Source organism: Dysidea avara, chromosome 6, assembly GCF_963678975.1.
Source record: "Dysidea avara chromosome 6, odDysAvar1.4, whole genome shotgun sequence".
Taxonomy (NCBI): Eukaryota; Metazoa; Porifera; class Demospongiae; order Dictyoceratida; family Dysideidae; genus Dysidea; species Dysidea avara.
Genome location: NC_089277.1, coordinates 19,729,011 through 19,752,638, shown reverse-complemented (window position 1 = coordinate 19,752,638; position 23,628 = coordinate 19,729,011). Strand labels below are relative to the sequence as shown.

Genomic DNA, 23,628 nt, shown 5'->3' with positions numbered 1-23,628 from the left:
AAACGTTGGTAGTGACGGAGCTCGACACTGATGCATAATCAGTTGAGTCTGAAATGGTGGTAGTGACGGAGCTTGACGCTGATGCATCATCGATCATAAGACCAGAGACAATAACCTCAACCCTAAATGCACTTAGAAAGAACCTCTTTACTTTCTGCAGCTCTGTAAGTGGGCCCTTAAAAATCATCTTGCATGGGATTTCCATGCCTCCTTGCTCTAAGTCACTGGAATATCGACGACTTCCTGTAACAGTACCACGTATTGCTCCACCTCGCCTTAGAAACGCTGAACATAGACGCGATATCTTTCGCGGAACGTGGCCAACAACTTCTTCAGATTTATAGTAAGCAACGGCGTGTCTGTCTTCTAAATTATCGGTCTCTCTATGGCAAAGTAGAGTTTCTCCCATTACAGGGAGCCACACGTCTTGATAGACGTGAAATCCATGTACGCAACTCTCCACGCTAGCCTCGCCTGATAGTGCCATTTCCTTTCTGACATTAGACAAAATTTGATATTGTCATGATAATCGATAAAATTTTTTTGCTGGATTACGAAATTAGCGAATGTTTTCTCGCGAATGCTGTGACAATTGACTTATCGCGAAAGTTTTCTATCACGAACAATTCCCGATATACGGTACTACACAGCTAGCTATGCATAATTTTGACTGAATTCATAATACAGACAATTTATTGCACAAGCACTGATTGATGGTAATATGATGCAATGCTTACCAGCAGCTATAGTGATCTTACTTAGTTCACTGCAGCTATATACATGTAAGTCTCAGATTACATTTCAAGTGTTTTGTGTTGTGGCACTGTAGGGAAACACTATGCATCTCCTCATCTCAATAACTGCATCATCATCATATTTAGATCAACTGTTGTAACTGGATTGACAAGGTGTACTGATTTTCTAGTCATATAAAATCAATAAAGAGGGATCAGTAACGAGGATGGAGGGAAACCGACAAGATATCAGATAATTGAACAAGAATTATAGGAGGAACAGTCAAAATGCACTTAAATAAAACATCTCAATTAATGTTCAAAACTCTTTGCTGATACAATAACCGTGAACTGTGCTCTGACAATTATCTTATCATTGCGTTGAACATTATATAATTTGATTCTTAATGTGGAGCTAGAGCCTTACATTTCCCAGGCCTCATAGTACATGGAATAGCAATTTATACCGGCAGATGAAAGAATATCTTGTATACACAACCTGAAAGCTAAACCCTAGTGGGATAGCATTTAATAATATTAATAAATAAATACATATAGTCATTATTATCAAGAGTCCATGCAAGCATATAACAAGAGTTCATTTTAATATGGAACTCTAACTATCTTTTGGACAATGTATATATAGGGCATCAGAAGATACAACCAGTGCATTGAGATCTAAGCCTTTTTGACTGGAATTAAACAAACTTTCAAACTTGATGAAGCGAATTTGGTCACTGAAGGACTAGCTAAAAGTTGCAGTATACTTAGCTAAAATTTTCTGAGGGAGTATGTCCCAGAGGCCCAGACTATATAGACCAGTTGACTTAGCCTTAGCTACCACTTTCACCTTACTCTGGTGCCCCTGATGTATCAGTAACATAATAATAGCTATAGAAAAAGCTAGTTATAGCTAGGGCGGGCATTTGCCCTACCATCATGCATGCGTTCTTCTATGCGACTATATGCATCATTACACAAAAAATCCTATAGCTAGGCTATAGTACACACGTACCGCAATGCTGAGCCATGACTAAGGACAAGTACCACACAAGACTGACAATTATCACGTAATATATTTAGGGAAGTCCCTTGGAATGTCCCTGTAACACCCCAAGTGGACACACGTGATACGCAGTTTTAATTAAAATTGAACAAATGGTGTTTAAAATGGCAGTCCAAGAAGGAGAGTGAGAGTAATGAGACTGAGTAATCAACATTAATTGTGACCGGGCCTGCGAAAACAGGGCATGTGGGCACAAACTACACCCCATCACTCTACAGGTCATATCTCAGTATTAGAAAAGTATATTTTCATTCTGTAACTTGCAACATAATGCCAATTAAATGCTTACTAAGAGCTAAAAATTGCAATGCCATAGCATAATGGTACAAAAAGTTATTAGTGATGAAGGTTTGAAAAAGTAGGCAAAAAGCATGTGCCCACATGCCCTATTTTCGCAGGCCCGATCACAATTCTTGTTGTAACTGGATTTCATTTCGTGGTGAGGTGTACTTTAATGCAGAGGCCGTACACCTGTACACCGTTGTTGAAGTACGAATGAACCCGTGAAAGAATAAGAGTCAGGAGTGGAGGTTAACGAAACTGATTAGATCGAGGATTAGATCAACATCGACACACACCGATTAACCGCATTTGCAGTATTTAGAGTCCCGCCAGGCAAAAACTCCTAGTAGCTCCACTAGCTCATATTATCTCATGACGAGATTGTAGTGACAAGGTGTATGGACCAATTACCAAAAAACCGTGGCTATCTTATCATTTGCCACTTACATCATCATCAGAAGTCTTGGGAACTTTGGCTGCAGATGAAATGTCAGTAAGTGAATCTGTGTCAGATATTAATGTTTGTATGAAAAGGTATTCCCATTCACATGTTCTGTTCTAAATTACTGAATTTATGTACAGTGAAGCATATGAAGAAGTTTGCTGCTTGGGATGAACATTATTTTGTTTAATCACGGAACACTGTAATTTTCACAAACTAACCTGCAGAACTAATTCACAGTGCTTTTGTTCAATTGTAACAATAATGTAGTGAAGGTTAATAATGGCTGTCAAGACATCAAAATAGATCAGAGCGTTCCTTTCCAAATATCTGGCATTCAATTCGCCATAGAAAAAGTAAGAGATTTTCAACCTTAAAATGATGAACTTAAATTTCCTGATTTCCTTCTGCTATAGCTCATCTTAATCACTATTCACTACTATTTCCAAATCTGATTCGGAATCTGAGGTATCTATCACGTGTCGTGGGTTATTACGCCTTTTATTGCACGACCCCAAAACGCTCAATACAAAATGTATGGGGTATTTGCTACACCTGGTCAGTTTAGGCCATTTTGACAAGCCAAAATTTCCGTGAATTGGAGGCATCATTGTACTCGCAGAGAGTTGCTCTACATGTATCAAATTCAGAAAGTTACTGAACAGACTTGAGGTAGGTGGTACACGATAATTAATTTTTATTGATTTTTCAATTGATATGTATTGGACATGCTGTTCCAGCTGGCATTTTTGCCATGAACAAAAGTATAGCAAATGTCTGCAAACTTCTTGATATGCCTGTCTATTCAGGTCTCTGTGTAACAATGTCAACTGTTTAAATGAATAAAATGTTTATTTTGTGTAAAAGTGATAAATTTAAGTGTATTGCATTTAATGCTCACCTATCTGTTTTTACAGGCAATCTAGTCATAGTGATTCACCCACTAACAGTGGATGTGGTTGGTATACTTAACTCTGGACCAGGTAGGACCTTTATTAGTATTGTGAATTTCATACGATTGGTCTCTTGTGTTGTCAGATAACCAAGCAAGTTGTGTTTTGTGGTGACCATAAACCCAGCTCTAGTGATAATTGGCCAGTTGTCTGATTAGCAGCTTTGACTTAAGGTATGTGCACAAGCTCACAGCAATTGCTTTATAAGTTTTACTTTTATGCACTAGTGTAACTTAATGTTATTTAAGATCAGGTATTGGTTGTAAAATGGGTTAAACAATATTGTCAGGTATTCACTTAGCTTAACAGTGGGAATTGGTACAACCCCGAATTTCCTGTTGTATAGCTAAGAAATATATTTAACATGTTGTACATTCTGTTTGGTGGCCACTTGTTGTTTGACAGGTCTCATGTTTACGTACTTAGGCACCAAAACACATTTACGTTACCTCTGGTACACAGTGGCAGATCTAGAAATTTCAGAGGGGGTTTCAGATTCCACTCAACTTCAGCCTAGCAAAAAGTCAAAGACCAAAAAAAAAAGGTCACAACCTGCTGCAGAATGTGATTTCAAAGGCTAAAGTATGAAGTTTTTCATTTTACACCCATGCGACAACTCGTCAATAAATTTTGGGCATGCTATTTCCAGAGACGGTTTCAGCTGAAACCATTGCAACTCCCCTGTAACCGCCACTGGTACACCAGATTCACTTATAGTCTTAAATATAATTTTTAAAATGTTTAATTCAGTGCCTGCTTGTTCTTTTACAGGGCTCACTTAATGTTGTGTCATCATGCAGATATCCAAGAAATAATCACTTGGTGTTAAACTGATGTTATTAAATTTTTGTTATGTGTTGAAATAGCATTGTTATGTGTTTACTCTACCACAAGAAATTTTCATGAATTTTGTAGCTATCTTATCCACAATTAGAATAATTGCCTCATTTGTTCTGTCACGGCAGTTCACACTTCCACAAAGCACCATCAGTTTAAGGTGGAGTGTAGTGGCTTTCATTATGTACGTAAACTAATGTAGGGCAACAAAGTTTTGTCTGGAATGTGGTTCGTGGTTTGTGACTGTACATGAGTTTTCAGTGGTCATTCCACACAGCTTACAAAATATTTCTTGTATCATAAGTGGTGCATGGCACTAAATGGAGTATTGACTAATGATTTATGGTGTCTGTACATTCTTCACGCTTTCACACCTTGTTTATAAGACATCTGCCGATTATAAACGCTCGCATGGGGCATGGCACTAAATGGACTCTACTAGATTTCTGCTCAAAACGCCTTCCCTAGGTAACTTACGGGTCTGCACGCTTTCATAACTTGTTTGTCAGACATTAGGGCTTGTGTCCACATCGTGTCTTTAAAAGTTGTTGTAGGGATTACAGGTTTGAATGGAGAAAATACGCGTAGGGCCAACCAGAATTAGATAATGTCAGGCCTAGATGGCCGGTACAAACATGGGTAAGATGACTGGTATAACATGACGATACGTGTAATACAAGGTAGAGAAATAAAGTGAAATATGTTTAAATATGGCTAAATTTTTTTTATTTTAGCAAGGTCGCAAGAAAACAATGACTAGTTGTTTTTTTTACGTAACGCAATACAAATCCATTGAGAGATGTTGCATAATCCAGGGCTAATATTGCAAAACCGACCCTACACGTAAATATCTCACAGTAGTGGCCGCATCTTTTAATTGGGCGTGCGCTTCGTAGTTTCTTGGCCGCGCGCCTCACTACCGTGAGTCTTGATCAACCTGTAGAGCGATCAGCTAGAAACAAATCACCCTGAAGAGAGGTCAGCTACAAAAAATCACATTGTAGAGAGATCAACTACAAACAAAACACTTTGCAGGGAGTTCAGCTACAAACAAATCAACCTTTAGAGCGATCAGCAACAAACAAATCAACTTGTAGAGAGATTATTTAGAAACAAATCAACCTGCAGAGATCAGCTACAAACAAATCAGCTTGTAGAGAGATCAGTTACACACAAATCAACCTGTAGAGAGATAAGCTAGAAACAAATAACCCTGTAGAGAGTTTAGCTACAAAAAATCACCATGTAGAGACATCAGCTAGAAACTAGACACAATGTAAGGAGTTCAGCTACTAGCAAATCACCCTGTAGAGAGTTCAGCTAAAACAAATCATTCTGTAGAGAGATCAGCTACAAACAAATCACCTTATAGAGAGTTCAGCTACAAACAAATTACCTTGTAGAGAGATTGGCTACTAACAAATCAACCTGCAGAAAGATCAGCTACACACAAATCAACTTGTAGAGAGATCAGCTACAAATAAATCACCCTGTAGAGAGATCAGCTAGAAACTAGACACAATGCAAGGAGTTCAGCTACAAGCAAATCACCCTTTAGTGAGTTCAGTTACAAACAAATCAACCTGCAGTGAGATCACCTACAAAAATGCACCTTGTACAGAGTTCAGTTACAAACAAATTACCCTATAGAGAGATCAGGTAGAAGAATTCACCTTGTAGAGAGTTCAGCAACAAAGAAACCACCATGTAAAGAGTTCAGCTGCAAACAAATCACCCAGTAGAAAGATCAGCTAGAAGAAGTTACCTTGTAGAGAGTTCAGCTACAAAGAAACCATCATGTAGAGAGTTCAGCTACAAACAAATTACCCCGTAGAGAGATCAGCTAGAAGAATTCACCTTGTAAAGAGTTCAGCTACAAAGAAACCATCATGTACAGAGTTCAGCTACAAAGAAACCACCATGTAGAGTGTTTAGCTGCAAAAAATCACCTGTAGAGAGTTCAGCTAGAAAAAAACCACCCTGAAGAGAGATCAGCTAGAAGAGGTCACCTTGTAGAGAGTTCAGCTACAAAGAAACCACCACATAAAGAGTTCAGCTGCAAATAAATCACTTGTAGAGAGTTCAGCTACAAACAAATCTCCCTGCAGAGGGATCAGCTAGAAGAAGTCACCTTGTAGAGAGTTCAGCTACAAAGAAACCATCATGTAGAGAGTTCAGCTACAAACAAATCACCCTGTAGAGAGCAGCTAGAAGAAGTTACCTTGTAGACAGTTCAGCTACAAACAATTCACCCTGTACAAAGATCAGCTGGAAGAAGTCACCTTGTAGAGTGTTCAGTTACAAAGAAACCATCATGTAGAGAGTTCAGCTGCAAACAAATCACTCTGTAGAGAGTTCAGCTACAAAGAAACCGCCATGTAGAGAGTTCAGCCTCAAACAAACCACCCTGTAGAGAATTCAACTACAACAAATCACCCTGTAGAGAAGAAGTTACCTTGTAGAGAGTTCAGCTACAAAGTAACCATCATGTAGAGAGTTCAGCTACAAAGAAACCACCATGTAGAGAGTTTAGCTGCAAACAAATCACCTGTAGAGAGTTCAGCTAGAAACAAATCACCCTGTAGAGAGATCAGCTGGAAGAAGTCACCTTGTAGAGAGTTCAGCTACAAAGAAACCATCATGTAGAGAGTTCAGCTGCAAACAAATCACCCTGTAGAGAGTTCAGCTACAAAAAAATCATCCTGTAGAGAGTTCAGCTAGACGAAGTCACCTTATAGAGAGTTCAGCTACAAAGAAACCATCATGTAGAGAGTTCAGCTACAAAGAAACCACCATGTAGAGAGTTTAGCTGCAAACAAATCACCTGTAGAGAGTTCAGCTAGAAACAAATCACCCTGTATAGAGAGACCAGCTAGAAGAGGTCACGTGCACCTTGTAGAGAGTTCAGCTACAAAGAAACTATCAGCTACATTTCAAGTCACCCAGTAGAGAGATCAGCTGCGAAAAAAATATCCTGTGGGGAATAATGGGCATGTAATAAATATATGTATATAATTTGTATAATTACTAATAAAATCAAAAATAATTGAAGTATTAAACATCTTATTTAAGTTCTTTTCTTCTTCCTGTGGTAAAGAAAAAAACACATGGGTTAAAAAAGCCCCAAAGCCAGCCATAGGCCGGCTTTGCAGTATACAAATACAAAAAGAAGTGATATCTAATCAAAAACAGCCAAGCTGTAAAAAAAGGTGCGGCCCCCAAGGTGAAAAAAGATGTGAAATCCAAGGTGGCAGCCAAGAAATGGCTGTGATGGTAGGTTAATGGTTAAATTTTAATAACGACAATTCAGGTGAATTCTGTGCCGCTTGGTCTTGGCACCAAATTCACCTGAATTGTCATTATTAAAATTTAACCATTAACCTATCATCACAGCCATTTCTTGGCCGCCACCTTGGATTTCACATCTTTTTTCACCATGGCCTTTTTGAGGGCCGCACCTTTTTTTACAGCTTGGCTGTTTTTGATTAGATTAATTTTACAAATATATACGCCGGTCCTTTCTTCACCTTTCCTCGCTTCATTATTTTAAGTATACCCAAAGTACATCTAAAAATCATTATAAACACAAAATTAGACTTATCTGCTTTTTGTATTCTATATAGCAATGCACAGTTCACCCTGCAGTGAAGTGACACCTTCACATAGTACCATGACATGCAGACAGGCAAGAGTGCCCTCTTGACTGCTGATCCACAGGCCAAAATCCATCAGTCCATAAAATCAACAGTCTGCTTCCTTGACACACACCATGACATTTTGTTGATGGCCTGACTTAAGGTCATGGCTATAGCCACCAAATCCTGTTATTTCACATCCTCATTTAATTAGTAGGGAATCTATGCCCTCCTCAGCTCTCCTCTTACAGTTAAAATCAGCTTTCTCCTCTAGTTTTGCCACCAAATTAGGTCACGTGAATGAGCATATGCATTGGTTATATATTACATCTCTGTCCGGTGTATCATAATATTAACTATATGTTTAACATGGGTTAAACTTATAATTCATGGCATTTCTTTTGCAATCCCTATTCGTCTTTTAAAAGTTTCAATTTTTTATTCATTCATCTAATTTTTATTACTTTTCTTCACTGATCTACAGGAAAATCTATTCACTTTTTGAGAATAAAAACTGCATAACCTTCCTTATTACATATGTCGTTCTCCATACCCATGACGTTTTAAAAACGCAGTGGATATCCATCCGGCAGTCACGTGAATAAAAAAAAAGCTAAGATAAAAAGGGTCCCAAACGAAAGAATATATCCTGACCAGGAATCAAACCCAATACCTCCAGTGTGTGAGCTCAGGGTTGAAACCACTGTGCTATGCAGCTCCCAGCTGCTCGCCTCCCTTAGTTTTTACCTTATATACGTCATTCAAGAAGAAACCAATATAAGAATACCCAGTGAAGAAGAAACCTAAGCTGAACCTGACCCTAATCCTAACGCTAACCTGACACTTGCCTGTTAAGTATAATGATGACTTTCACTGTCTGTATGAAAGCAAGTTTTTGGGTGAGCTCGAGGTGAGCTAGGATTGGCCTGCCTTCGCCAAGATGCTCACTTCACTCGCTCCAACCCTAGCTTGCCTCAAACTCACCCATAAACTTACCTTCATACAATTAGTGTGTTTGATACTCAAGCTATGGGAGAAACTGCCATACAGATATCAAACAGAAATAGCGTCTGGCTGCCAGACAAATATCTACTGCATTTTTAAAATGCATAATGCGATGATACTGTAATATCTACTTTGAAGCAAGTTTAGTTCTAGCTGCCACTGAATAGCCATGATCTGAGTAGCCAAGCTATTACTGGCAATAAACCCCACAAAAATGCATAAAAAGGTGTGCTTTCAAATGTATTCATGTTCTATGGAGACTCTGTGATTTTAACCACAGTATTAAATTCATACCAAACATAACAATGTTATTGCCTAGAATGCTTCTTGACTTTACTAATTCATCAGAACTTCCAGAAACCATAATAATACACATTACTGACCACAGCATACTATATGCTACTTATAGATCAAAGCTGTAAAGTACAAAGTTGTTCAATTGTAAAGAAACAACAAACCAGTTATAGCATTTGGTAATTTTGACTTGATTAAATAATGCTCATGCTCAATGCTTATGCTTATGATAATAGTTGATAGTCAGGGAATATTAGCAGATATTTGGCATATCTAGGAATAAATTCCCTACCAAGAAATTTTTTTACCAATGTGTTTGTAAAGGTGTCTGCTAACCCTCCTCAAAAGATTTAAACACAACTCCCCTAGGAGAACTCGTGACAGCTTCCGGAAGTTGGACTATCCATGACCTTATTCGAAAATGGTTGATTTGCTGTTAGTACAGCAAATCATGTGGTTTAATATATATATATATACATCGCAAGCTTTTAACCACTCCTGAAATTGATGAAAAGACCACATTCACTCATTATTATTATTATTATTAGTTGGTATAAATTATTTTTATAACTCATATATTTCTTAAGGACTAGTTTAATAATGTCTATTACCTCATAAGTCAATGCCTGGGTCTTCTCCAGACTCTCCATCATCAATGCAATTCTTGCATGTAATTCCTTTGCAATTTCCACATGCTGGGATGTACTTGACATCGTTCTTCTTACAGCTGCACCGTCGGTTGCTACAAACTCCTTTACAATTACAGCTTATGAACTTTAAAAGTTCCTCAGGTGCCATAGGGTCTAATGTTGAAACTGGCTCATAGCCATTACTCCCTAATGCCCATCCGTAGCTACTGGGGTCCAAAGACATGCTCTGCAATAGCATCCAGTCCTGGGTTTGTAGATAGGCACAGAGAGAATGCTGTGCAGTTGCACCCTCTGTTGGAGGTTGAGTTTCTGGTTTGATTAGCCCAGCTGATGCCTTTCGTGAGAACATGCTGTATTGAATTGCAACTAAGACAGTACCTGGTGCATGGTAAATGTGCTGGAAAATTGAAATGCCACTCCTGATCACCACATCCTTACTAGCCTGTACATCAAGGAAAGTGTCCATGTGTTCATCAATGTCCCCAGCACAAAACCTGTCAAATAGAGTGGTTTTCCCATGGCTGGCAATGGCAGAAACAGTATCACAACCAGTAAAGGAATTACAAAATAGCAGGTAGTGCCTTTGTCTTTCAGACAGAGATTCTTGGATTCTCCTGAAATCATAAGAACCCTTTGACGTGGTAAAGAAGAGTAGATGATCGGTGTATGAACTATGGTGTATTAACCTTATTAGCACATTAGAATCTTCTTCCCGCACCTGAAAATAATAAGAAATGGAATAACAACCTAGCAACCAACCACGGGGTTCACTGACCTCAACGGAGTCATCCTTAGCAGCAGCCAATGCAGCCTTCACAATTGAAGTGTCAGCATCATTGTCACACAGCTCTACAGTGATCTGATGTTTCTGGAATGCTGAAGAGAGGAGATGGATGATTTCACTCTTGTTATGAGTGTTGTCTAGGAACTTTGCTCTTGGTGTCAAATGCATCATATTCGGTCGAATCTGTACATCACAGCAGGAGTTCTTTGTACGCCTAATGTGATCATGATCTTTAGGCAAGCTGCTTTAGCCATCAAACACCACAGTGATTTTCTGAAAGTACCTGCCAAGATACTGTACATAGCTCAGGTAACTGTCAGCGATCTCCTGCAAAGTATGGCCTTGTTCCCACTTCACAATGTAAAGAAGCCATCCACCATCCACTACCAGACTGGAGCAAGGTTGGTCAGTGAGGTCGAGTGGGTCAGTCAACACTTTCAGGCTAGTGTTGGAAAAAATTGCTTTATTTGCCTTGTTCATTATATGATCTTTGTTACTGAACAAGGACAGAGGCAGGGGAGTCAGTTCATACTCTAAGCTTGCCGCAATTGTCATATCTCATTGAGTGATAATTATCAGTCAGTTGAACAACCTAAGTGAGTTAAGGTGAATCTTCCTCTCATTGAGCTTAGGAATCCTTCTGAGTGATGATAAGGCCTGTACCTTGAACTTCACTTCCGTGGTTGAGGTTACTGGCTGTGCATCCATCTTCTTCTGCATCTCCCTCCCTACTTCAGCTGCTCTATGTGCATTGACTCCATCATTTGCAGTGCTAGTAAATCCTGTTGAGAATGACACAAGCAACTGCTTGTCTCGATCATGGTTAAAGGGATTATTCTCTTCAAGCCATGTGAGAGCAAGTGCAATAGCTTCAGCATCTCTTTTCATTCGTGTTTTGGCAAGATCTTTGTGGAGTGGACAATGCTTTTTGACACCTTCCTCCATGCGCTGGTTGACATCTGCGAAGTGGTTTAGTGTTTGCACCCAGCACTTGTGTCCAGAATCACTATTCCTCATCCTACCTCTGCTCAGCCCACCTTCTGACTATTATAAAGATGCGTTAAATATTTAATTATAATAGCTATTGCTTTAGGAATAGTACTCACTGACACTGTTCTGCAAAGGGAAGGGGGAGGGGGGACCCTTAGCCTCCCCCATAAATCTACCCCTGGAAGGGTGCAAACATAGTTTGAGTTATGTAGTTTGACATTTCACACTATGCTTACTGCAATTTCAAATATTTCCAAATAAGGCTCATGGGTAGTCCAACTTCCAGCAGCTGTCACGGGTTCCCCTAGGGAAGTTGTGTTTAAATCTTTTGAGGAGGGTTAGTAGACACCTTTACAAACACATTGGTAAAAGAATTTCTTGGTAAATAATTTATTCCCAGATTATATTAAAATTCTCTGACTATGAAAGCTGATTACTGAATAGCTACATGCAACTTGATGATGGACATACATCTAGTACCACAGGCTACTTCGTTTTGAAATCTGTAACCATATTATGCACAATTTCTCATGAATATATTTATCCATAAATGGATTCATATAAGCACACAAACCAGTGTAAAAATAATTTTAAATAAAAAATTTATTAGTGATCACTGAAAAGAATAATATATATGTTTTCTAAACCACACATAGGCTTCTGTATAAATTTACACATTTTCCAAAGCATTATACAGCATCATAGTTCCATGTATCATTGAAAAATGAAGCCACATTGAAAGGTATTTCTTGGACTATAAATGGGAAGCAGAAAACAGACAACTGAAGGAAAAGAAGCTGCTAATTAGCCATCAGTTTCCACCATCACTTCACTTGTGAATAAGCCCAAAAAGTGCGACTGCACGCTGGTTTCCCCTCCTGTGATGAATTTTTGGGGCCTTCAGTACGTGAACTCACTTATTTGGGGGAAAAGGAAAAAACCATCAACACAAAAGAAAACTGAGCTCACATGACCAACTTTTTTAACATTGATCAAGTTGAAGCTAAACCTGCACAACCAAGATCTTGCAGTTCAGTTCAATATACGTATCAGAATCACTAGTGTCCTGGTTACATTTGTACATGGTTTTGCTTTTTGTACCAGCATTTGAAAGAAATTGACTGGACACCATCTCCTGAGCAGGTAAAGCAACTCTTTCCCAATCTTTCATAACAAATATTCCACAACCTTTGCAATTGTTGATGGTAGTAAACAAACAAGTCACCCGGTAGAGAGTTCAGCTACAAACAAATCACCCTATAGAGAGTCAAGCTACATAAAATTATTGGAAGTCACTCTGATAGCTAGAGAGTTACAAATACATTACCTTATATTGTAGGGATTTCTGCTACAAGCCAGACAAGCTGTAGATGTATTAGCACAGTACTATTTTTTAAATGCATTATGTACAATACAAAAGAATTCGTACTTGATCTCTTCCTGCTTTCTGCAGTAAAGAAAAAAAGAAAGGCTTTGGAGTATACAATTGCAAAAATAAGTGATATCTATACAAAACAGCCAAAGTGTGAAAAAGAAGGTAGCCCTTAAAAAGCCTGGGTAAAAAAAATGTGAAATCTAAGGTGGTAGCCAAGAAATGGCTGTGATGGTAGGTTAATGGCAAACTTGGAGAAGGCAACGCAAATTCACCTGAATTGTCGTTATTAAATTTTTTGCCATAACTTGCCATCACAACCATTTCTCTTGGCCATCACCTTGGATTTCACATACCTTTCACCCTGGCTTTTTGGGACCCTTTTTCACAGCTTGGCTGTTTTTGTATAGATATATGTATCACCATCAGATAGGGTATATATTAGTGTTGCACCGATATGGGATTTAGCCGATATTCCGATAACCGATATACTGGACAAGGAAAGAGCTGATAATTTTAGCCGATCCGATATAAAATATATATTTGACAAGTTTCTTAATCAGTGTAGCAATACATAGTAGTTGAAAATACAAAAAATAAATGGATGTAATTTATGGTACTCAAAACTGCTTAGTGGTGTACAGCTATAGCTACTGTAGTAAAAGTATATCAGAACTAGATACGCGTAATAAAGTAAATAAACCAGTAGTCACACAAGACCAACTGTATACAGTTACAGTGGTAATCACTAAACTACTTACTAGTATTTGTACTGAGAGCCAACTAGGCAAAAATTGTTTTGAATGAAAAGCAGGTCTTCAGTCAAAGTAGGTAAAATTCTGTTCCTCTTATCATCATGTAGGTTACCTGCCGCAGGAACTGATGTTGCTGGGGGACATAAGTAGTGTTGTGCCAGAGTTGCCAGCATAGGAAATCTTTTCTTATTTTGACCCCACCACGTGTAAGGATTGCCAGTCTTGTAATCCAACAGTGGTTCACTTAAGAACTTCTCCACTTCTGATGTGGTAGCAGGAGTATCACCAGTAGAGTCAGTAATTATTTCAGAGATGACATCAAGTAAAACTGCACTTTTGAGCGGACACATTCTCTTTGGTTGGCTGGGACCAGGTTCTTCAGCTGCAGTCTCACTAGCCATATCAACAGAACTGCTCATTTCCTCAACCAGCATCTCTTTGACTGTGGCCTTGATGATATTCCCCGAAAAAAATTTATCTTTGAACCTGGGGTCCAACAAAGTAGCCAAGGCCAATTCTTTCTTTTCTTCTATCCCTGCAAAGCGAGACTTTAAAGATTTCAGCAGCTCACCTTTCATTGTTTGAACACCGCTATCATTGTTGTTTTTCTCAAGTGTTATGGTTAGTATCCTTATGTATGGAATGACAATTGATATTGAAGCCATATCTGCTGATATAGAACGTGTAATTTCCTCTACAGGACTTAAAATATCGACACATTTCTTCATTAATTCCAATTGATGTGGTGTAAGCTGCTGGATATTGCCAGTTTCTGCACAGTAGGCTGCCAGTGCCATTTTTTGCTCCAGAACAGATTGAAACATAAATAAGGTAGAATTCCATCTAGTTACGACATCTGATTTAAGCTTGTGTTGTGGTACATTTAAACTATCTTGTATTCTTTTCAGGTTGTAGCAGGCAACTGAAGAACGATGAAAATGTCCCACTATGCTACGACATGTTGCTATTATATCATTTATGGCTCTTTGTACAAATAGTCCATCTTTTATTACTAATTGCAGAGAATGTGCAAAGCAACCAAATTGCATAAAACAGGCATCTCTCATGGCTTTTACCATATTGCTTGCATTGTCACTCACAACAACATGCACTTTATCCCGAGATATCTCCCAGTTTTGAAGCATACTCTCCATTTGTGCTGCAATGTACTCACCAGTGTGAGCTTCTTGTATTGGCTGTGCATGTAGGACAGCAGACACCTTTACAAATGCATCATCAATCCAGTGTGCAGTTAAACTTAACAAACAAGTTATATTAATACTACTGCTCCATATATCTGTGGTGAAGCTTATGTACTTGGCCCCACCAACCAATTTATATACTTCATCTTTCATGCCAGTATAAATTTTAGGTATAATGGTATCTGTGTAATACTTACGACTTGGACACTTGTAGCGATGCTCCAGAGTTTGCAACACCCTTTTGAAGCCAATGTCTTCAACCATTGATAATGGTTGGCAGTCTACTGCTAGCATCTCACCAATCCTTTTATGCACACGCTGAGACCTGACATCGTTTATATCCCATGGCTTCGACAGTTCTTGCGTTTCTTCAAGTGACAATTGCTGTTCAAGCTTCCTTTTACGTGTTTGCTTCTGAGGTGGAGTTTCTTGAGACTCTTTTCGTTCAATATACTGTTTATTGATGTCCGGATGTTTAGCGAGATGGCTCACTAGATTTGTAGTAGTGTAGGACTTTGTGCTACCTCCTCCCCTCGAAACTTTCGCCTGGCAAGTGTTGCAAACAGCGTATTTCGTGTCCTCAGTCACCACGAAAAACTCCCAAATGACGGAGCGCTTCTTCGCCATTTTATTTTACAACAATGGAAATAATACGCATGCGCAAGCCTCACGTGGCTATCATATTGGCTTACTTTTAAAAGATCGATCCGATCCGATACCGATATCCAGAAAATCATGCCGATATATGGTTAAACCGATAACCGATCCGATTATCGGTGCAACACTAGTATATATCAGCCATCAGATATCCATTGAGTCTGAATAGAGATCTGTGTTTCACAATTCCACATACACCCCTATATAATATGCTGACTTGTTTGACTCTTGCTTTCAGCAATTTTTTTTAGCTACTATGATAGGTAGATACACATGGTAGAATAATAGATAACAGATAAGTACAGTAACACAATGGAATTCAGAGAATGTGTGAAAATGGTATAGTACATTTTGCTCAGCTAGTCTCAAATTCTATAAGCAATGTTTTAGCTTCCTATTTTTATACATCATAACTAAGTAGCACATACACTATTAGTATTATTATTGCTGTGTACCTTTACAGTTTGGTTGCTCTCCTGTGTATCCATCACAGCAAAATAAATTTTCATATTTGTGCTTTTTTGATTCAATGCGAGTTACTGTTCGGAACTGCGTCCTATGATGAGAGAATAAGTGGGTAAGATTTTATATATATATTATAGGTTTATATATAGTAAACTCAACTTCCTTATTGAACAAAAACTTTTAAGGGACAAATATGACAGCTTTGTAAATTTGTATATTGGTTGTTATACGTATATAGCTATCACCTTTGACTGCGACAAGAGCCAGCAGATGCAAATATCTTATTTTGTGAATTATCATAAACTTCTGGATTTCTACCAAAATTTCATCCACTGAATATATATGGATAGTGAAAGAAGGAACATAATTTTATAATACATAAAATTCTTACTAATACTGTAACTGTTTCACTTTGATTTCATTTATTTATTTTTACTGACATAGTACTGTATGTAGTAAGTACTAGTAGATCTAAAAAAGTACAGGGGACATGCATCAAGACTCATGGTAGTGAGTCATGTAGCTACGAAACTACAAAACACATGCCACAATTCAATGTGTGTGGCAGCCTCATGCCAACCGACAAACAAAAAGAATGCACGCTTTCCTTGGTTAGACCTTTAAAGGCGATCATGTGTTTTTTACCAATAGTAGATGTGCAGCTCTGCATGACAACATACGTAGCTGTACATAGTTACAGTTATAAATTCATATAAATATAATAATAATACAATGCCCGTAAGGAGGTATGAATGACACATTTTGATCATAATGGGTAGATAAAATGTGCAAATACTTGGACTATTATGTATGGGATTCTGTTTTGTAATGTTACTGTTCATTGCTTGCCACTATAGGAGTGTGTGTTTTTATGCATAAGCGTATGTTTCTTATCAATGGTAGATTTACAGCTACATGACGACATAGTAACACAGATCTTGTATACCTAAATGCACCTGCAAATGATATCTAATCAAAAACAGCCAAGCTGTAAAAAAGGTGCGGCCCCCAAAAAGGCCATGGTGAAAAAAGATGTGAAATCCAAGGTGGCGGCCAAGAAATGGCTGTTGTGATGCTAGGTTAATGGTAAAAATTTTAATAACAACAATTCAGGTGAATTTGGTGCCAAGACCAAGCAGCACAAAATTCACCTGAATTGTCGTTATTAAAATTTTTACCATCAACCTACCATCACAGCCATTTCTTGGCCGCCACCTTGGATTTCACATCTTTTTTCACCATGGCCTGTTTGGGGGCCGCACCTTTTTTTACAGTTTGGCTGTTTTTGATTAGATATCACTTCTTTTTGTATTTGTATACTGCAAAGCCGGCCAATGGCTGGCTTTGGGGTTTTTTTAACCCATGTGTTTTTTTCTTTACCACAGGAAGAAGAAAAGAACTTAAATAAGATGTTTAATACTTCAATATTATTTTTGATTTTATTAGTAATTACACAAATTATATACATATATTTATTACATGCCCATTATTCCCCACAGGATATTATTTTGCAGCTGATCTCTCTACTGGGTGACTTGAAATGTAGCTGATCTATCTATAAGGTGACCTCTTCTAGCTGATCTCTCTACAGGGTGATTTGTTTCTAGATGAACTCTCTACAGGTGATTTGTTTGCAGCTAAACTCTCTACATGGTGGTTTTTTTGTAGCTGAACTCTCTACACGATGGTTTCTTTGTCTGTACATGATGGTTTCTTTGTAGCTGAACTCTCTACAAGGTGATTTGTTTATAGCTGAACTCTCTACATGATGGTTTCTTTGTAGCTGGACTCTCTACAAGGTAACCTCTTCTAGCTGATCTCTCTACAGGGTGATCTTTTTGTAGCTGAACGCTCTACAGGGTGATTTGTTTGCAGCTGAACTCTACACATGGAACCACAAAATAATAAAGGTAAGAAGTAGTACACACACCTTGACAGTGCAAAATGCGCTCAAACAAGGAAAGCAGACCAAAAATTTTTAATTTGTACACAAGTAGGCTTAATTGTATTGCACTATATACTATAAGCCTCACCTTCTCCTTTATTCAAATTTACAAATACTATCATAGGGAAATACCATCTCGCCCAGTACCTCCATGTACAAAGTTTCCACACTATGGTGGCCATTTTGTTTTGTGACATTGCAGATAATGCACGCAACGTCAAGAAATGTCATTGTGGATATCGCTTATTGAACATTGTTTATTACCAGCCCACATATTATCAGTACAGTCAAGCATAGCAACACATGGGAAAAGCCTCAAAGTAATATGGAGGAAAAAGGCTTGCACAGATCACGTGATACAAATTAAAATTATTATTATCACAACTGTACAGTGGTCAGCTCTGCATTAGGCAATGCCCCACAAATACAACACCAATTATTGGAATTTCCGTTTTGCCCAGCGACACCTCTCAACATCAGCATATCACTATTTTCAGTGCTTTTGACCCAAGATATCTATTCCACAACAGGCATGACATTCAGTTCACATTTAAACAAAACATCCTGTTTGTGTAAAACAACAACAACAACAGAAATAAATGAGTATCTGAGTCACTCTGGATCACGGACACAACAAAACACTATTGTTCTCCGGTGCAGACCTTTCTCCAAAACAACCTGGATAAAAAATAAACCACATTCTTACTACTGATGGATACAGTTAGTGAGTACAATGCAAGCATGCATGCACACACATGCATGTGCATGCACGCACATATCATTCAATCTGCACATGCCACAGGCTTGAAGCCAATAAAATTTGAAATCCATTGCTTTCGTTAGCCGCTGATGTTTCAAATTACATTAAATGCTCAAAAAAATTTCAGGCTACAAGTGAGGGGAAAACAGAACTAAAATTAGAGACAGTGCATTGTTAATGTCAACTTTAGTTTTGAATTCAGGAAAATATGCTTCACCACTCCATATATGATAGTTCATATTTCTCTCTCAAGACATGAACTGCCATTCTAACATTCAATAATTAAACTGCGTACCACGTGTGTCCATTTGAAGCATTACAAGGCCTTTCCAAGAGATTTCCCTTAAATATATTACGTGATAATTGTCAGTCTGGTGGTAATTGTTTTTAGTCATGATTCTACAATGCAGGCACATGTACTTTAATATAGTATAAGCTGTCAAGAATTGATTGTGCACTGCTACAGCCTTTGGTGTGATATTTGACAGGACTTGATGATGGTAATTGTAATTGTAATTCATAACAGGTGGTCTACTCAGTAACCAAATACTGATTGGAGCCCTGTGAGCAAAAGAAGATTCAGTGTTAAATTTTTGAATTAGTTGTGTATGACCATTCATTCTTGGCTGCTTCAGATATCAGCCATTTCAGTTGCCAGTTACTTTCATGTACACACCTGTTTTATAGCCAAGGTGTTCTTGCATGGATTAAACTTTAGTAATTGTATTCTTGGCCGCTTCAGATATCAGCTCTTTAAGTTACCAGTTACTTTTCACTTCAGCTGAGCTGTTTTTTCTTTTGTTTTTTACACTGGGTTCCAGGTACTTGTAGTTTCATGGATGCACCTTTTTACAGCGAAGGTGTTTTGGGGGTGGATATCACTCATTTTGTCAGTGATAGACTCTACATTTGGTTTAAAAGGTAATTTTTTGGAAATGAGCAATTAACATTAATGCAGAATATTATCTTGGAGAGTCAGTAAAATCCATACATAATACTGAGTGTTTCATAACACCGTAAATTCGGAAGTATGAATTTACGGTGTAGTATGACTGTTCTATTAGAGTAAATCTATCTTTACTGCCTGCATGTGACGAATATATCTCATATCTGTGCATGTTAAATGCTTCAGACACCTAACTAAACTTGCAAGTGCCTAATTAGTTCACAGTTGCTACACAGCTATAAATACAATTGTAATTGTTATCATCATAATCATTTATCATGTTATAACCATTTTTTTAATATTTTGGTCACAACTTCAGGATTAGAGCAGGAATAGAGGACTCAACCATCAAGACTTGTATATGGGAGATGGAACAGTATTGCGATGGACAATGCCGGTACTATATAACCCCTCAAAGGTGTTGCAGTACAGTATAGATGCAAGACCAGAGCCTCGATCATCACCTTTTGACTGTGGTCACAACTTCAGGATTGGAGCAGCAGAGAAAGGAATGGAGGACTCAATCATCAAGACTCGGGGAGATGGAATAATAAATAGTATTGCCATGGACAATGCCAGCACTAACCCCTCAAGGATGTCACAGTGCAGTATCGATACAACCACTCCAACCAGTGCATAAGACCAGAGCCTCGATCATCATCTTTTGACTGAAATTTTTATACTTGATGAAGCAATTAAAACAAAAAAAGTTGTAGTACTTATACTTTCCTGAGGGAGCATGCCCCCAGAGTCCCAGACTCCCTTGTCTGTTCAGCAGAATAATAGGATTGAGCCTTACTACCACTTTCACCTTTATTCTTGGCCCGGATGTACATATCAGCAACACAATACAGTAGCTGTAGATAATGCTAGTTAATGCCCCTAGGCAGAGCTATAGGGGTGGGAATTTTTCCCTACTATCACACTGTCACAGTAGTTCTTCTCGCAGTTCTTTGCCTGGCCATCATCAACTGCTGTCAAAACATTAGTCTCGTCCCCCAGACCCTTCCTCCAGCACGCTTATCACACAAAAATAACTTAGTTTAGCAGTGCACAAACAATTATTGACAGCTTATACTATATTAAAGTACACTTACCGCATTGTTGAACCATGTATACCACCAGAATCCACCGGATTGACAACTAACACGTGATCTATTTAGGGGAAATCTCGTGGAAAGTCCCTAATTACCTTAAGTGGACACTCGTGATACGTTTAAATTGAATGGTTTAAGAATGTAACTGGATGGTGAGGCGTACTTTAATTGGCTCCACTCTAATGAGAAAGTCAAGCCCCTCGTGAGAAACTACATCGCTTGAGCAACGCTTGAAGAAGTAAGAGTCAAGAATACTGAGGTACTCTATGATATATGCCGGTCTTGAATGCTAACGAAACGAGGAGTGAACTTTGTGCAACGTGTCACATCACCACACACTGATTCACCGTGTTTGTAGTTTTTGGACCTGTCCAGCAGATGTTGAAAGGAAATTCATTCCACCACATATGTTGAAAGGAAATTCATTCCAACTTGTGAAGTTATTGATATACTCATTGTTGGGGTCCATGGGGACATCGATGATCATTTACCAGTCAGCCGTAAGTAATGTCACAACAGAAGGAAAGGAACCATTTCCATACCCCTATGGCATACTGATTTTGTAGGTCAGTTTATGTACACTCAACCACAGAAATGTAGAACTTTGGTTGCAGGTGGAAAATAAACACCTTTTTACTCAGTTACAAGAGATTCACCCAGCTGGGATAGAATGTTGAAATGAATGTCATTAGTACCAACTTGTTCATCAGGTATTGGACAATTCCAAGTGTCCAGATTATGCAGTTGTCCTCATATTCAAGTTTACACATTTAGGCAAGCTCCACAACATCCTATAATCTATTACTATATCAGTGTGGAACAATGCTTATATAATATTTTTCATATTCCAGGCTTTAGGTGTATTGTATTTAACACCTGCTTGTTGGTTTTTGCAGGCCATCTGGTCATACTGGTTTATCCACTAGCATTTGAATGTGATCATGGTACATATGTAAGTTGAGACCATGCAAGAACAAAGATACAGGTGTCATGAATTTCAGGTCAGTTAACATTCAGAGGAATTGTATTATTGCAATTGTTCTTTTTGTAGTTATCAATTATCAGTGACCAGTTTGTGATAGCATACTTTTGTTTGACTAATGACCTAATGTTCTGGTTTACATGCTTACCCAACAGTTAGTTATGTTACTCACTTAACCTGCATATGGAATATAATGTTTTAGTTCATTTTGATTATCCATCCTTTATTGGTACAGCCTGGTATATTGATTTTTTGCACATTCTCTTTTTAATTCAGTGCCTGCTGGATTGTTTCGTCAGATATCGAAACAGGTGTCTTTGGTGTTGCGACCGATGTTCCAGGTCAGTTTGCATGTGTGTTTAATAATTTAAGGTTGACTTCAGTGCCTGCTTATTCTTTTACGGGTCTCGGTATCGAGTGTCATGAATTTCAGGTCAGTTGACGTACAGAAGAATTGTATTATTGCAATTGTTGTTTTTGTAGTTATCAATTATCACTGTATACTAGTGATGTAAATTTGCAGGTCAGTCTACTCAGATGTATCGGGCATAGTGTTGATGGGTTCAAACAAATATCCAGTGTAGACTGTAGTGGCATCAAGGGTGTTAATTTCCAGGTCAGTTTACATGTTGTGATGTTAGTGATTTTTTCCTAGTACTCAGATGTTAAGTGTATTGTATTTAATGCCCACCTGTTATGTTTTAAAATTATGGTATATCAGTGTAGACAGTGCAACAGTAAGCCTTCTGTGTTGTAGTACCTATTTGTTTCATAATTATGCTGTTGTCCCGGAATGGCACAATTTTTGGGCAACCAGTGTGAAGTCCAGTGGTACAAACATTGTATTATGATCAAGTTGTGATAGCGTACTTTTGTTTGACTAATATCCTAATGTTCAGGTTTGACATGCTTACCCAACAGTTATGTTATTCATTCACTTAGCCTGGGATATAATTTTTGTTTATTTTGATTATCCATACTATTATTGATACAGCCCGGCATATTGATTTTTTGTACATTCTCTTTTAATTCAGTGCCCTCTGGATTGTGTCATCAGATATGGAAACAAGTGTTGTTGGTGTTGCGACCGATGTTCCAGGTCAGTTGCATGAGTGTTTAATTTAAGGTTAACTTCAGTGCCTGCTTATTCTTTTACAGGTCTCAGTATCGTCATGCTGACATACAAGAAATCATCACTATTGTTGGAACTATTTTTAGTCAAGTCTTGATGTGATGTTGATTAACGTTGTTACACATTGTTGTATGTTTACCATATGGCAAGAAATTTTCATGGCCATCATGAAATTTGAATATTGTGTAAGTTGTGTCCAACTCATACATGGTCACTGGCAAACCACAAACCACATTCGAGCCACAACACCACCAACCACATTCGAGCAATCCATTACAAAATTTTGTTGCACCATTTGTGTGTGCATAATACTTAATGAAAGCCACAACACAAGCTACATGGTACACACTACATAGAGGTGGTAACCCCTAAAGGCTTGTTACCTTTTGTATTCACCTTACCGGCCTTTGTGGTTAATCTATTAAAAATTACATGTAAATAGAGAATTGAAGAGTATGCTTAAAGCACCTTCGCTAGTGATTTTGTTCTTCACACCATAAGACAACTAGCAATTTTTAAACGCTCGCATGGGGTGTTGCACTAAATGGAATTTAAAAGATTTCTGCTTAAAATGCCATCCCTAGGGAACTTACAGTTCAGCACGCTGTCACAACTTGTTTATCAGGCATTAGAGTTTGTGTCC

The 23,628-nt window shown here is 38.2% G+C and overlaps 1 protein-coding gene and 2 long non-coding RNA genes across 4 annotated transcripts in view; 2 read left to right on the top strand and 1 right to left on the bottom strand.

The window, feature by feature from the left end:
- Positions 1–23,628, bottom strand: part of LOC136259110 (uncharacterized) — a 294,792-nt gene that overhangs the window by 192,741 nt on the left and 78,423 nt on the right. For both annotated transcript variants that reach the window (XM_066052532.1, XM_066052533.1), the window contains exon 3: positions 16,114–16,214. In XM_066052532.1, the coding sequence (XP_065908604.1) occupies positions 16,114–16,214 (101 nt within the window). The remainder of the gene's footprint in view (positions 1–16,113; positions 16,215–23,628) is intronic.
- On the top strand, positions 21,387–22,498 carry LOC136259135 (uncharacterized). The gene is made up of 3 exons (XR_010703221.1): positions 21,387–21,872; positions 22,130–22,194; positions 22,377–22,498. It is a non-coding gene; the product is annotated as an uncharacterized lncRNA (long non-coding RNA).
- LOC136259130 (uncharacterized) lies at positions 22,885–23,150 on the top strand. The gene is made up of 2 exons (XR_010703216.1): positions 22,885–22,952; positions 23,012–23,150. It is a non-coding gene; the product is annotated as an uncharacterized lncRNA (long non-coding RNA).